This window comes from Saccopteryx leptura, chromosome 9 (genome assembly GCF_036850995.1).
Source record: "Saccopteryx leptura isolate mSacLep1 chromosome 9, mSacLep1_pri_phased_curated, whole genome shotgun sequence".
NCBI classification, from domain to species: domain Eukaryota; kingdom Metazoa; phylum Chordata; class Mammalia; order Chiroptera; family Emballonuridae; genus Saccopteryx; species Saccopteryx leptura.
The window spans coordinates 9790487-9803605 of record NC_089511.1 but is presented as its reverse complement, the minus strand read 5'-3'; the positions used below and the strand labels follow the sequence as shown (position 1 = coordinate 9803605).

The 13119-nt window shown below is 48.7% G+C and overlaps 1 protein-coding gene across 3 annotated transcripts; it reads right to left on the bottom strand.

Annotated features, from left to right (window-relative positions):
- Positions 1-2023: 2023 nt before the first annotated feature.
- On the bottom strand, positions 2024-12137 carry HERPUD1 (homocysteine inducible ER protein with ubiquitin like domain 1). 3 transcript variants are annotated; one of them, XM_066348483.1, is made up of 8 exons: positions 11867-12135; positions 9105-9182; positions 8943-9017; positions 7553-7683; positions 5397-5519; positions 3993-4343; positions 3547-3652; positions 2024-2780 (listed from the first exon to the last, which is right to left on the bottom strand). In XM_066348483.1, the coding sequence occupies exons 1-8, from the start codon at positions 12011-12013 to the stop codon at positions 2616-2618; spliced, it is 1176 nt and encodes a 391-aa protein (XP_066204580.1). In that variant the 5' UTR covers positions 12014-12135; the 3' UTR covers positions 2024-2615. The 3 variants fall into 3 exon arrangements, with proteins under 3 accessions (XP_066204580.1, XP_066204582.1, XP_066204583.1); XM_066348485.1 differs by having other exon boundaries at positions 8943-9014; XM_066348486.1 differs by lacking the exon at positions 2024-2780 and having other exon boundaries at positions 4150-4343; positions 11867-12137.
- Positions 12138-13119: the final 982 nt, after the last annotated feature.

Below are 13119 nucleotides of genomic sequence, written 5' to 3'. Positions count from 1 at the left end.
GGATCCCGGCCGGGCGCATGCAGGAGTCTGTCTGACTGTCTCTCCCCGTTTCCAGCTTCAGAAAAATACAAAAAAAAAAAAACAAAAGAGAAACTTCTACCCCTCCTTTAACTACCTAGAACTTGAACTAGGGGCCTTGCCCATAATAACAGAATTGTCACAGGTAACTTCTTTTGACCTTTCCACAGGGCAGGACAAACTTCTATTTACTAAAACTCAATCTGTTCTGATCCTGCAACGACCATTTGAAGCCCCAAGATGCACGACCTCATCCCTGGCTCCGTCTGTCTGCTATACCTCAATCCCCCTTTCTGTCCCCGAGTCTCACGCATGCTGGGCTCCCATACATATGGACGTATTAAGTTTGATTATTTTCTCTACTAAAAAAATAACACCTGCCCTGGCCAGTTGGCTCAGCGGTAGAGCGTCGGCCTGGCATGCGGGGTACCTGGGTTCGATTCCCGGCCAGGGCACATAGGAGAAGCGCCCATTTGCTTCTCCACCACCCCCCCTTCCTCTCTGTCTCTCTCTTCCCCTCCCGCAGTCAAGGCTCCATTGGAGCAAAGATGGCCCGGGCGCTGGGGATGGCTCCTTGGCCTCTGCCCCAGGCGCTAGAGTGGCTCTGGTCGCGGCGGGGCGACGCCCCGGAGGGGCAGAGCATCACCCCCTGGTGGGCGTGCCCGGTGGATCCCGGTCGGGCGCATGCGGGAGTCTGTCTGACTGTCTCTCCCCGTTTCCAGCTTCAGAAAAATACAAAAAAAAAAAAAACAAAACACCTTAGCATGAACTCTTGATGGTCACTTTCATCCATCACCAAGCACGTCAAGAATTCTGCTTTTTGGCAGGAAGAGCCCGTCTCATCTAGGACCTTGGCTTTGCTGTGACCCTTCTCTCCAGCTCCTTGGACTCCATCATTCCCGACTCACGTCATTTCTAAATGATCTCACTTCTGAAAATCTAAAACCTCCAACCCCAAGTCATTTCTTCCTTCCAGCGCATATTGCTTCCCTAGCCCGTCAGAGACCACAGCCTTCTGATAGTTCCTCTGTTCTGGACGTGGTGTCATTTTAAACTTTATGCCAGTTAACTCCTTACCTAGTTATCTTAGTTGGCTTTTTAAAACACAACTGTACATGAAACACTTTTGCATCTACCCAGCATTGTCTTATGAATTACTCAATGAATGTTTACTCCCTGTAGTTGGGCTTCCAGTAATGATTAATTTAAATGATCACAATCATAATATAAGCTGATTTACTTTGCTAACTATAACACTGCCCGGGCCTTTAGCATTCTACCTGGGACATGATTCACATGAAAAATGCAGTCCTTTGCTCTTAAGAGTATTCTCAAAATTAACCAAGAATGGATTAAAATCACAAGACTAAGTTAAGTTCAGCTTACAAAAGTACATTTACGCAGGTAAAACTTGTTCAGAATCGCTAAGAGGGAAAATAATGCCACTAAACTTCAATGTGGGGACTTTAACTTTGGTGTAATTACTGTGTAAGCTGGGACTATTTAAGTCAGGAAATGTGGACAAACGCAAGTATATTTTTGGTAAATTAAAACTTTCACTCTGGCTGGTTGGCTGTTAGTGTCAGCCCAGCAAGTGGACATTCTGGGTTTGATTCCCAGTCAGGGCACACAGGAGAAGCGACCATCTGCTATCCTGACTCTCTCTCTCTTCTCCTCCTGCAGCCATGGCTCAACTGGAGAGTTGGCCTCCAGTACTGAGGATGGCTCTGTGGCCTCGCCTCAGGTGCCAAGAAAGAGCTCGGTTGCTGAGCAACAGAGCAACGCCCCAGATGGGCAGAGCACCTTCTGCACTTGCCCAGTGAATGTCTGCCTCCCCTCTTCCCATTTAATAAAAAATATTTCATGGCCTTACCTTATTATTCTTCATTAGTACCAACAGTCCTTTTATAAAAAGAAGCAAAACGTTCAGATTACTTAAAAAGGAGCACCTCGACTGTGGACCACCCGGTGACAACAAGCACAGAGTGAAGTGCTCAGTCTCTGCCAGGATCATTCATAGCAAAACTTTATTGAACAAAAAACCCAGCAGAAGTTTCCACCTCTGCAAAGTCCCCCGTGGTTTAAAGTAAAGCAGTGCATTTTAAAAAGCAATTATACAGAAGTCTTTCCTAGAAAAGTCCTGCTAAAACATGTCTAGCAATTTCATTGATTATATAAAGTAGTACACTTAGTGTAATTGAAACATTCCAACAGGAATCAGATTGTACCAGCAGAACCACTTCTGCCTCTAGGTCATCTATGTACACACATGCAGACACACACGTCTGGGAAAGTTCCTCAGGCATAAACATGCGACGCTAATGCCTTCTACTTACAATGCCTAGTAAAACTACGTACGGTATATATTAAAGCTCTTCAGAATAAAGACATGAGAAGCCTTGGGCATATTTTTTGCTCATCAATTTGTATCCGGCTTCACGTCTGTCTTTCTGCTTTTGCTTGATTACAAAAGCATCCTCCGTGTGGGTTCTTTTACGAATTCTGTGCCGTTGCCATGTCCAGGTGAGGAAACGCCGCTGGAGCTGAACGATCCAGTCCACAGCTGTCGGAGCCCCCGCGGCCGAGAGCAGACAGCGTCAGTTTGCTATGGCGGGGGGGCCTTCTGGAAGGAGAGAGGCAAAGAAGGTCTTGAAGACGAGCCAGGCTGTGCTCATGAACGAAGGGCTGGTCCGCTCGCCAGCCAGCACGTCCCTGTCTGGAGGGAGGTGGTCAGGGTCTTCGATTTCAGGATCAGGGCCTTCCTACAGGTAATAAGACACAATGAGGAAACAGTCAGGACCTGTGATCAACACTAAGTCATGATGGGCAACTGGCCCGGGTGTCACACACAAAGCCACCAGGCCTCCATGGCACAACTGTGCAGTGACATCGTCACAGTTCTGAATGTTCCCAGCAGCGAGTATCACAGCAAACAAAGTAACTAGATCTTCAACTAGTATTCAACAAGAAATTGAGTTAACCTCTTAATTAAATATGGATACTCTTCTAATTCTGGCAATGTTGTGAGTTCAAAAACTAAAAATGGAAACCCAGGATTCTAAAAACAGATACTAAGGTGCCAATTTATATTATCAAAGAATTATTCTTTGGGATTAGGCATTCAACTGCCTTATAAAAATTCTATTTCTGTGTGTTCTTTTCCAGGAAATCTCTTCTGTGACATGCTTGTGCTCTCCATCCTTAACTAGAATAACTATCCATTCTATTACACCAAGTTTCCATGGTAGAACACACTGTCAGACCCCTGAACACTCAAAACAGTGAGCTTAAAAAAATTATTTAAATATGCCAAAATGCAAATTGCCGTATGACAAAATACATATTTGATAGATGCTATGACATTTAATGTTTTTTAAAAAAGCTGCTGTTCTAAGACTAAATTGGGAAAAAGAATCTTGAAAACAGCCTAATAAAATGCTAAACCACGACACTGGCTGTTCAGAAGGTAAGGTCTGAGAGCCCGGCATCTCACGTCAAGTCCGCCAGGCTGCTCCAGAGGCTCCATACCTGTAAGTTATTGTTCGGGTCCTGGTTTACAGCTTCCTGAAGAGGACCATCATTCGGGAGGTTCTGAACTGGCCTCTGTCTAAACGGGAACCACCCAATGTGATGCCTTCAGAGGAAGCACACAGAATTCACTTTAGCTAACATCACAGTGGGAGTTCCTCAAAAATTCAAGGGTCTTCTCATCAGGTAAACCCGCCCTCCTCACTCCCCTCCTCCAATCAGAGCAGTGCCCCAGTTTGAAGCTCAGCCAGGCAGGCCAATCTGCAGAGACAGCTGACCACATCATCCCTTAGACGTTCTCACTGGCCTATTAGGTTCTTAAAGGCGGGGCCATGTTTATCCACTACTGTATACCCAGCAACATCAACAGTGCCTGGCATGTAGTACATGCTCAGTAAGTGTGATCTGTAGTAAGGGAAGAAAAGGAAAGGGAATCTCCTGCTTACAGGTACATAACCACGGTGGCCCCCATGACCATGAGGAATCTGCTCAGAGAGGAGTAGAAGTAGAGGATGCTGAGGAAAACGGAGAACGTAGCTGCTGAATAGGTCCAGTCCAACCAATCGCGATTTATCTCATCATCTTCTTCCACCATTGGTCCACCCTGTGCATTCATCCGCAAGTTTTGATTGGCCCCGGGATTAACCACTACTTGAGGGGCAGCATTCTGATTGGCCGGCTGGTTTTCAGCTGGAAACTGGTTGTGAATTGGGGCTGGAGCAGGTGTGGAAACCACGGGTATCTCTTGAGCACTTGGTGGGGGAACAAAGGTCCCCGATGCAGCAGTGGCCGCTAAACTAAAACAGAAATGACAGAGGCAGAAACTATTGAGAGCAAAGCACCGTGAAGACTGTGGTTCTCATCACTTCATTCAGGCAAACTATGAAAGTATGATGCCATAGCAAATTAAAATTTTCACAAAATTAAAAATACAGCCCTGGGCCCTGGCCGGTTGGCTCAGCAGTAGAGTGTCGGCCTGGCGTGCAGGAGTCCTGGGTTCGATTCCCGGCCAGGGCACACAGGAGAAGCGCCTATCTGCTTCTCCACCCCTCTCCCTATCCTTCCTCTGTCTCTCTCTTCCCCTCCCGCAGCCGAGGCTCCATTGGAGCAAAGATGGCCCGGGCACTGAGGATGGCTCTGTGGCCTCTGCCCCAGGCGTTAGAATGGCTCTGGATGCAACAGAGCGACGCCTCAGAGGGGCAGAGCATCGCCCCCTGGTGGGCATGCCGGATGGATCCCGGTCGGGTGTATGTGGGAGTCTGTCTGACTGCCTCCCCGTTTCCAGCTTCGGGAAAAAACAAACAAACAAACAAAAAACCCCCAAAAATACAGCCCTGGCCAGTTGGCTCAGTGGTAGAGCATCGGCCCAGCATGTGGACATCCGGGTTCTTCCCAGAGCACACAGGAGAAGCACCCATCTGCTTCTCCACCCCTTCCTCTCTCACTTCTCTCTCTCCCCCTCTCTTCTTGTCCCACAGCCATGGCTCAATTGGAGCAAGCTGGCCCCAGGCATTGAGGATGGCTCCATGGCCTTGGCCTCAGGCACTAAGAATGGCTCAGTTGCTGAGCTATGGAGCATTGCCCCAGATGGGCAGAGCATCACCCTATAGGGGGCTTGCCAGGTGGATCCCAGTATGGGCGTATACAGGAGTCTGCCTCTGCCTCCCCTCCTCTCACTGAATTAAAAATAAATAAAAATACCACAGACTGAAAAAGAAGTAACATATTCTGTGCTTCGGAATGATGCTCCAACCAACCAAGCTAACTGGATAGGTAATGCAGAAGGGGCTTCTCTCCATTTCCGGGGGCCCCAGCCACCCCCAACACCCACGTAGCAGGGAAGGACTCACTACTGCATGTAGTACTGCCGTGCGTAGATCTGCTGGAACCAGGACAGCTGCAGCCACCCGTAGGTCGTGTAGCCCGAGAAGCCAGGCCCCAGGCCTTGGAATGCCAACTGGGCAGCGTCAGGCCTAGGAGGAGAGATGGTTTTAAAGGCACATTACTAGCTGGTTTAGTACAAAGAATGAAAAACTGTGTTTAAATGACAATCAGGAATTCCAAGCAAGAGACTGCAGAATGGACGTTATGACGGTTGCACGCAGATGACCGTGTAGCTTGAGCACAGGAAGTTCTGGCTGAAGAAGCCCCTGCTGTGGTCCAGACCCCTTAGAACACAAGAGCCCGTACCCAGCCCTGGGTTCTCATCGTGCCACCACGATGACGTACAGACAAGCTGGACCAGCTCAGGCGAAGTGGATTCTTGCCCCCATTTACGACTCACTGCAGGTCTAAAGACCCTGTTCATCCTGTGGAAAGTAGCTCTAAAAGCCACATTCTCCCCAAAGCCTTTTCTGAGGGAAACTTCCCGCCTCCCAATACCCACTCCTCGGTCACCTCTGGAGCGAGCTGCATCTACCTAGGGAGCAGCGACGTGTGCTGGGCTGTTATCCTACCGGGTCCCCAACAGCCTGTGGGGAGGGAGTCCTCCCCCATTTTACAGAGGGGAGTCCCAAGCGCAGCCCAGGAAGACAGGAGATTTACTTGCACAAGGTCGACAAGCTAGTAAGTGAAGTAGTAGGGCTGGATTTCAGAGCTGTCCGACACCAAACATACTCATCTTGCTATCATGCGACACAGCCTTAACCCGCTTAGGACAGGGCGTGCAGGTCACTGGTGGCTCTGTGAGCCAAGTCCCAGCGAACTCCACTTCACAAAATGGGAACGAATAGAACTGTGAGATCAGGAGCTGGCTAACGCCATCTCCTTAAACAGAGTGGTACGCACTGGCTTCTCAATAAATATTTGTTAAATGAAATCATCAAGTTTTATTACTGTGAGATGCACAGTAGTCAGACGTGGGCCTCGGTTCTCCAGTTGTGCAGCCAGAATAAGGGAAGCGGTTTGAAGCGTTTCTACGCAGTAACAAAGCCAGTTTACGTGCTGACAGTCTTTCCACCCAATTTCACACCCAGAGCATTTCTCAGATAGCATTCCGACACAAGTGGGTCTTGGTGTGATGCTGGTTTTGATCATTTAAAACAATTACAAGGTCTGAAAAGGGGAGGGTAACCCAGTGCTTCTGTCGGGTCTGATGACAGCGGCATGGCAGACACGCAGAGGACAGAGAGGGTCGCAGTCACGCGCTGGGTACGCGGGGTGAAATGACATATCTGGGAGTTTCTTTTAAATCTTCAGAAAAAATAAGGGAGCGGGAAATAGGTGAAGAGTATGGCGACGCTCTGATCATCACTGGGCCTGGGCGGTGGGCACGCGGTGATTCGTTATATAGTTCCCTATACTTTTTGTCTGCATTTGAAATTTCCATTAACTAAAAAACATCAAAAAAACTCCTCGTTCCTCAAAATCCTGGCTTGATCAATAATCATGTATTACAAAATACTAAGAAAATGAGGGCAGGGGACTTGGGGAGCTACAAAATTTCAACCTGTTGTGGACACACTGTTTTTCCCATGGGAACTGTGATGATAAGGCGTTCCAAGAGCTATGAGGTCCAAAGGGCAGTGTTGCATCACCTCTGGCCTTTGCTCTAGAGGGAAAAGCTCGAGCAGCTCTACAGAAAGCGGCCTTTTGTCCTGGCCCCACCAACACAGGCCTTGGCAGGCTACTTCTCAGAACAGTTGCTTCCCTTCTCACCCGAGGTTATGACAAACTGCTCAGCCGGACAGCTGCGCGTGCTTACAGCAGTTGTTCTCTCTGCCGCAGCACTAACCTCCTCCCCTGAGGTCAGCACATGCAAAAATCACGCCCCTGCAGCCGGGGATATGCCTTTCAGTACGCGTGTCTCCACTGTCTACGTGTTCCTACAGGGCTGTGCAACGAGAAAAGTTAAGTGCACAAAAGATCTCACAGTGAAACCCTGATAAAGCAACACTTCGTACATGCTGAAGTTCTATGACTACTGAGCATAAACACACCTTATTCTTAAATTGACGTGAATGATGTGTCCACGTGGAATAAACCCGGGTCTTGATGTAACACTCACCTCGAGATGTTCTCCCATCCAGAGGGAGACAGGTTCCGAAGAGCCTCCCTTGGCCTTAAACCATCACTTGAGGAATCCCCAGGATACTGTCCCTGATTAAGACCCGCAGGCTGCTCTGTGGATCCAGCAACCTAAATTAAATAAGTGTAATGTGAACTCGAGAACAAAGGGTCTGATGCAACTGGCTGAAATCAAGCTCATGGAATTCTTTTGCTGTGAATGGCATGGGTCCCCCACCCCAACCTCTGAACGTGACACAATTAAATAGATACAATGTTACAATGTAACACGGCAAAAAAACCCAACTTGCCCTGGCCGGTTGGCTCAGTGGTAGAGCATCGGCCTGGCGTGCATAGGTCCCGGGTTCGATTCCCGGCCAGGGCACACAGGAGAAGCGCCCATCTGCTTCTCCACCCCTCCCCATCTCTTTCCTCTCTGTCTCTCTCTTCCCCTCCCGCAGCTGAGGCTCCATTGGAGCAAAGATGGCCCAGGCGCTGGGGATGGCTCCTTGGCCTCTGCCCCAGGCGTTAGAGTGGCTCCGGTCGCAACAGAGCAACGCCCCGGAGGGGCAGAGCATCGCCCCCTGGTGGGCATGCCGGGTGGATCCCGGTCGGCGCATGCGGGAGTCTGTCTGTCTCTCCCCATTTCTAGCTTCAAATACAAAAACAAACAAACAAACAAAAAAAACAACTTGAAAGCTTCCGGGGAATGCTCTGTATATCTTATGGCTACCTTTACTACATCAAGAAATTAAATCTGACCAACAAGATTTATAAATACAACCCAGCCAGCAACCTATGCTATGTTCAAACAATGTTTTGGGAAACATAGATATAATGCCAATTTAAAGCATGTCACCACATTTATTGATACTATATATTTCAATCAATACTGTGAAATGAAAAACAAGATTCTGACCGTCAAACATAGGTCTTTTAAGATCATTTGATAAAGGCTGGCCTTTTCCTATCCAACTAACAAAATAAATAATCATGATGAAAATTTCCAAAGAAAACATACTCATTTTTACTCTTTATAAAAATGAATAATTCCTTAGAAGAAACTTTTGTGCTCAAGTCAATAAAAACTCATTTTAGAGTGCCTTGTTCGGTGATCTGCGTGCGCAGCCACGGCAGGTCAATCATACCCCAGCCGACGGGATGACCCGTCTTTCCCACTCCAACAATAACGGAACTGTCTGCTACTGTTACAGTACACTCTCACCGTACTGATAACAGTTTCTAATTCCTAATTCTCACTGGGGAAGAAACAAAATATGACCATGGAAAAAGGCCATAAAATCTCTTAAGAGTTTTGTCCAACTTCCTTTCTTCCTACCTAGAGAGTCTGAATGACACAGGGTATTAAACTCATGACAAAGCCGACATACCTTTGTGTTCTTTTCTGGCATTTCTGAAGGACTCTTCACATTGCACACCAGATGCAGAACATGCCGGGGTTCCTGCTAGAAGTAATACGGAGGGACTTTAGGACCTGAATTCAACTTGGTTAAGAACTTAAAGACATTCAAAGTTAATATGTAAATGCGTACCTTTGGAAGCAAGTCCCTGAGACACTGGTTATCCAACAACAGCTTCCCAGAATAAATTAACCTCTGGTCCTCCGGATGCTTATCATGGAAAGAGAGAGTAAGAGTCAGCATTTAACCCCCACAAGTCCCTGAACACAAAAGACCCTGTTTTATACAAATATTTAAAGATGTGGTTTTTCTTCCCCCAGCATCACAGGAAAACATTTCTTCAAAAGCCCAACCATGCATAAAATTTTTATTTGGAAAGTGCTTAAGTTTAAGGTGGTCTCTAACACATAAATAAAACCTACAGGATCCTACTTAACTTTCAGGAAAATTGCTTTCTGCCGCTAAAAACACACATTTGATTTGGGGCTCCTAGAGAAACTAACTGCAAAATTTGTGTTTAGTTTCAGAAAAAATTCATATACTCCTGAGGTCAGCCTTCACCAAACCACCAGGCACTGCCCCAAAATAACATGAAGCAATTCTAAACTTAAGCCTGCGAAGAGACATTTCCCAATATATAAATGCAGTCACAGTGGAGATGGTGTGGCCAACCCTGTGAGATTTAGCATCCCTGTTTTAAGGGGAAAAGTCTGAAATTGACTTGTCCAAGGTCACTACCTGCTAGAGTTCACATTCCAACCCCTCTTCTCCACTGCAGTGATTTTAGAACCACAGGGACTCCACACCACTTCGATACAAATCTCACCTTTTAAATCTATCTTTATTCGTTTCTATTTTGTTTGGTTTATTTTATTCTTTGGATTCTGCATAATTCCTTTAAAAACTATACTTAAAAATAATGGCCTCAAACGCGCAAGTCAGTACACCAACCTGTCAACCTGCTCTTATCAGAATAGCTAAGTACACCAAACTGGGAGTAAAGCTGCCCCTGCCAAGTAGCCCGAGATTAGAAAGCAAGCAATTTAAAACAAACAAAACCACCTCATCTATTACCTGCATGAATCCGATCGTTTACAGCTGAGCAACAGAAACAAACTACAGAGCTATTCTGGATGCCGTGTTCACAAACATTTGCACTGACTAACTGTATAGGCAAATACTATGCACATAATTTTGTAAAACGCTATTGCACAGGTGGGTCCTGCATTAGGAGAAAAAGTTCCACATTAAAGAAGGTTTGAAAACCACAGCTGCCTGTCCTTTAAATGTTTTTCCCTATTGACAGACTAAATTGAGGCTCGGTGTTTTTACCCAGATTAGATTTTTTTTTAAAGTTTAATATGTTAAGCAAACAACTATTACAAAGCAAGACTCCTTATATTAAAAAAAAAAAAAAAAAAAAAAAGTGTACTCTCCTGCCATAATTTTTAAAGCCAAATTTATATTATCTGGGAGACCTTTCGTTGATAACTTTTGGGTCTTCAGACTTAATAGGAGTGATGTTTCTCACCCAAGGAAGCCCTTCGGAAAGGGCCCCTCCAAAACACTGCCTCGTACAAAGGATGCAACTGGAGACTGCACCTGCCTCGCCAATTTGTGTACCTAATAGCCATTCTCACAGCAACACAGCCAGCCCTCTCCTTTTTTGGAAGCAGCTATGAAACTGCAGAGCCGCAAATAAATAAATAAGCAAGCAAATTTCAAAAGAACAACTCAGAAGGAAAGCTCACTTCTACGTGGGATACTAAGCAAACATGGAACAAAACAACCGGCCCCATAAGCTAGTACACGCTGCAACTCTTCAGATAAGAAGGAACAATTTCACAATCTTTTCCCGCCCTGATGCCCTCTCCTGTTTGATGGAGAATTACACTAGGCGGTAGAGAACACTGCTGACACATAATACTGGAGTGGAAAGTAAATACAGGAAGGTCCAGCTCAATCACGTGGGAGGGAGGGCGGTGATAGAGGGTGATATTGACAGACGGGTCAACCAAAACAAAGCAAGGAAGTCTCCGTAATTGAAAGACCCAAGTCGTAAAACTCAGACCCAAGAAGGCTCCTTCCGCCTGCGTGGCTCCCAAATCACTCTTTACCAGAAAGTACACCAGCTCCTCCCCGGGACTAAGCAAAGGCTGGTAGAGTGGCGCGTGGCAGGGAGGGACCCACGGCGGAAGGCAGACAGGGAGGGGAAGGGTCACGTCTTGCTCTTGGGTGTGGGACCTTAAGTACACACACTGCCTGGCGAACACCGTGTCTCTCCAGCCAGTGGCCCGGCATTGGCACCTGCGCTCTCCTCCCCGCAAGGAGACGCTAACTATATTCAGAAAACTCGTTCTGCAGCATTTATGTTTTCTTGGTTCTATCCATCGGATGCGATCTTAATGAGGAACACTGGGTCGCCCTGTCGTTTCGGGGGAAACTGAGGCTCGCAGGGTGAACTGATTTACCCAAGGTCAAACTGCTGTTTCAGCGGCTTGGCTAAGGCTGGAAACCAGACCTAGGGGGCCGGAGGACGGGGTCTGGGGGAAGCGGGGCAGAGGGATGACAGCCGTGGGGACTGGGCGACACGCGAGGAGAGGGGACAGGGAAGGCTGCCCGTCAGCAAGGCGGGGCGATGGAGGCCTAGGACGCGGAAGTGACAGCCACTGGGCTAGGAGTGGGGACGCCTCCGGAGGCAGAGGCAGGGAAGGGGAGACCACAGCCCTGGGGGAGGGGAGCTGAGCACCCAGGATCGGGGAAGGCAGCGAAGGGAGAAGCTGCAGGGAAATGAGAGGCGTACGTGGCATCCCCAGGGGGACGCCAGGAGGGCTGGGCGGATGACAGCCGGGGCGCGGGGAGCGCTGGCCGCGGGAGTCGGGGGCCCCACTCACCGGGCGCTCGGGGTAGACGCGGCTCAGGTGGGCCTTGAGGCGGCCCACGCTCCAGCTGCGGTCGCCGCTCAGCTCCAAGTCGCGGTGGCGCTGGTTGGGGCTCTTCACCAGCAGCGTGACGGGCTCCGGCTCGGGCTCGACCTCCATGTCGGCTGCGCCGTGGGCTCGACTGCGCTCCGAGATGCCAGGCAGGCGGCGTCGCAGCCGCCCGCAAGTTCCGCAACGACCGTTCGCGTCTCCTGGGCCCGCGCCCCCGCCCCTCGGGCTCCTTTTATAGGCGCCCCGCGCCCGGGCTCTGCGGCCGGAACCCTCTGTGGCTGCCGCCCGTTGGCTGAGGCAGAGGCCACTGCCCCAACGTGGCCCAATCGAAGGCCGGATCCGTGGGCGGAGGGGCGGGCCGGGCACGTGGGCGCGGCTGATGCAACCCGCCGGGCTGCGTCACCCCGCGTCCTGGCTGTGGCCGGGGTGCTCGGGTTCGGAGGCCGTGTCTGGGTGCCGCTGTGACCCGCTGGGCGCGTGTGTCCCGAGGGAACTGGATTGCTTGTTAGCTCTGGGTGCTCAAGGCGCTTTAGGGAGGGCCACCCTGGCCCATTCCCGGATTGGCACCCTCTGTAAATTATTTCCTCACAAAGCAGCACCCCTCCCTTTTTGACACAGGTGTCAAGGGCCACCTGACTACAGCCTGACCCTACAGCCTGACTGTTGGTCAAATAAGTTTGCAAATATGATGTATATGTTTGCTCGCTTATAGTTTGCATTGGGTGTGGGAGATAGGCTGTAAACCGGCAAAGTCGTTATAGCCTAAGCCTTAGTTTTCAGACTAAGCCTTTCCCTCCCTTTTAATACTAAGATCTTTTCAAAACTAAGCTTTTCTCCACACCCTTGACTGTTGCATGATGTGGGGTGGTGCACTCATATGAGGAATCCTATTTATGCCTCAGATAAGTGACTTTGTATCAGAGACTTCCTTATTTGTATATTGGATTAGAGGTTTTGATTTCTACACTATAAAATGCGGGGAGACCAGGGGCTTGCTCTCTCTCGGTTCCTGATATTAGAATTGCAAGGAGAAGCAGCCAAGATGTCAGAGTGCTGAAGGAGAAGCCAGTTTGTGCAGAGAGAAGGAGATGGGGAACAGAGGTGACTGAGACTGGTGAGGTAGAACCCTTTGATTCTAGGAAACTCAGTGAGTCAGTGGCTTTGGGAGCCCTGAATGGAAAGGGAAGTATTTTCCCACTGTGTGTATTTCTCAC

Bases quoted from the DNA above. Each gene is read 5' to 3' on its own strand.
- HERPUD1 (XM_066348483.1), bottom strand. From the start codon at position 12,013: ATGGAGGTCGAGCCCGAGCCGGAGCCCGTCACGCTGCTGGTGAAGAGC. The intron at 3,653-3,992 runs GTAAGCAGGAGA...CTTCCTCTGAAG, and splicing joins GCCACCGTGGTTATGTACCT to GCATCACATTGGGTGGTTCC. The intron at 2,781-3,546 runs GTATGGAGCCTC...TATTACCTGTAG, and splicing joins ACCCGAACAATAACTTACAG to GAAGGCCCTGATCCTGAAAT.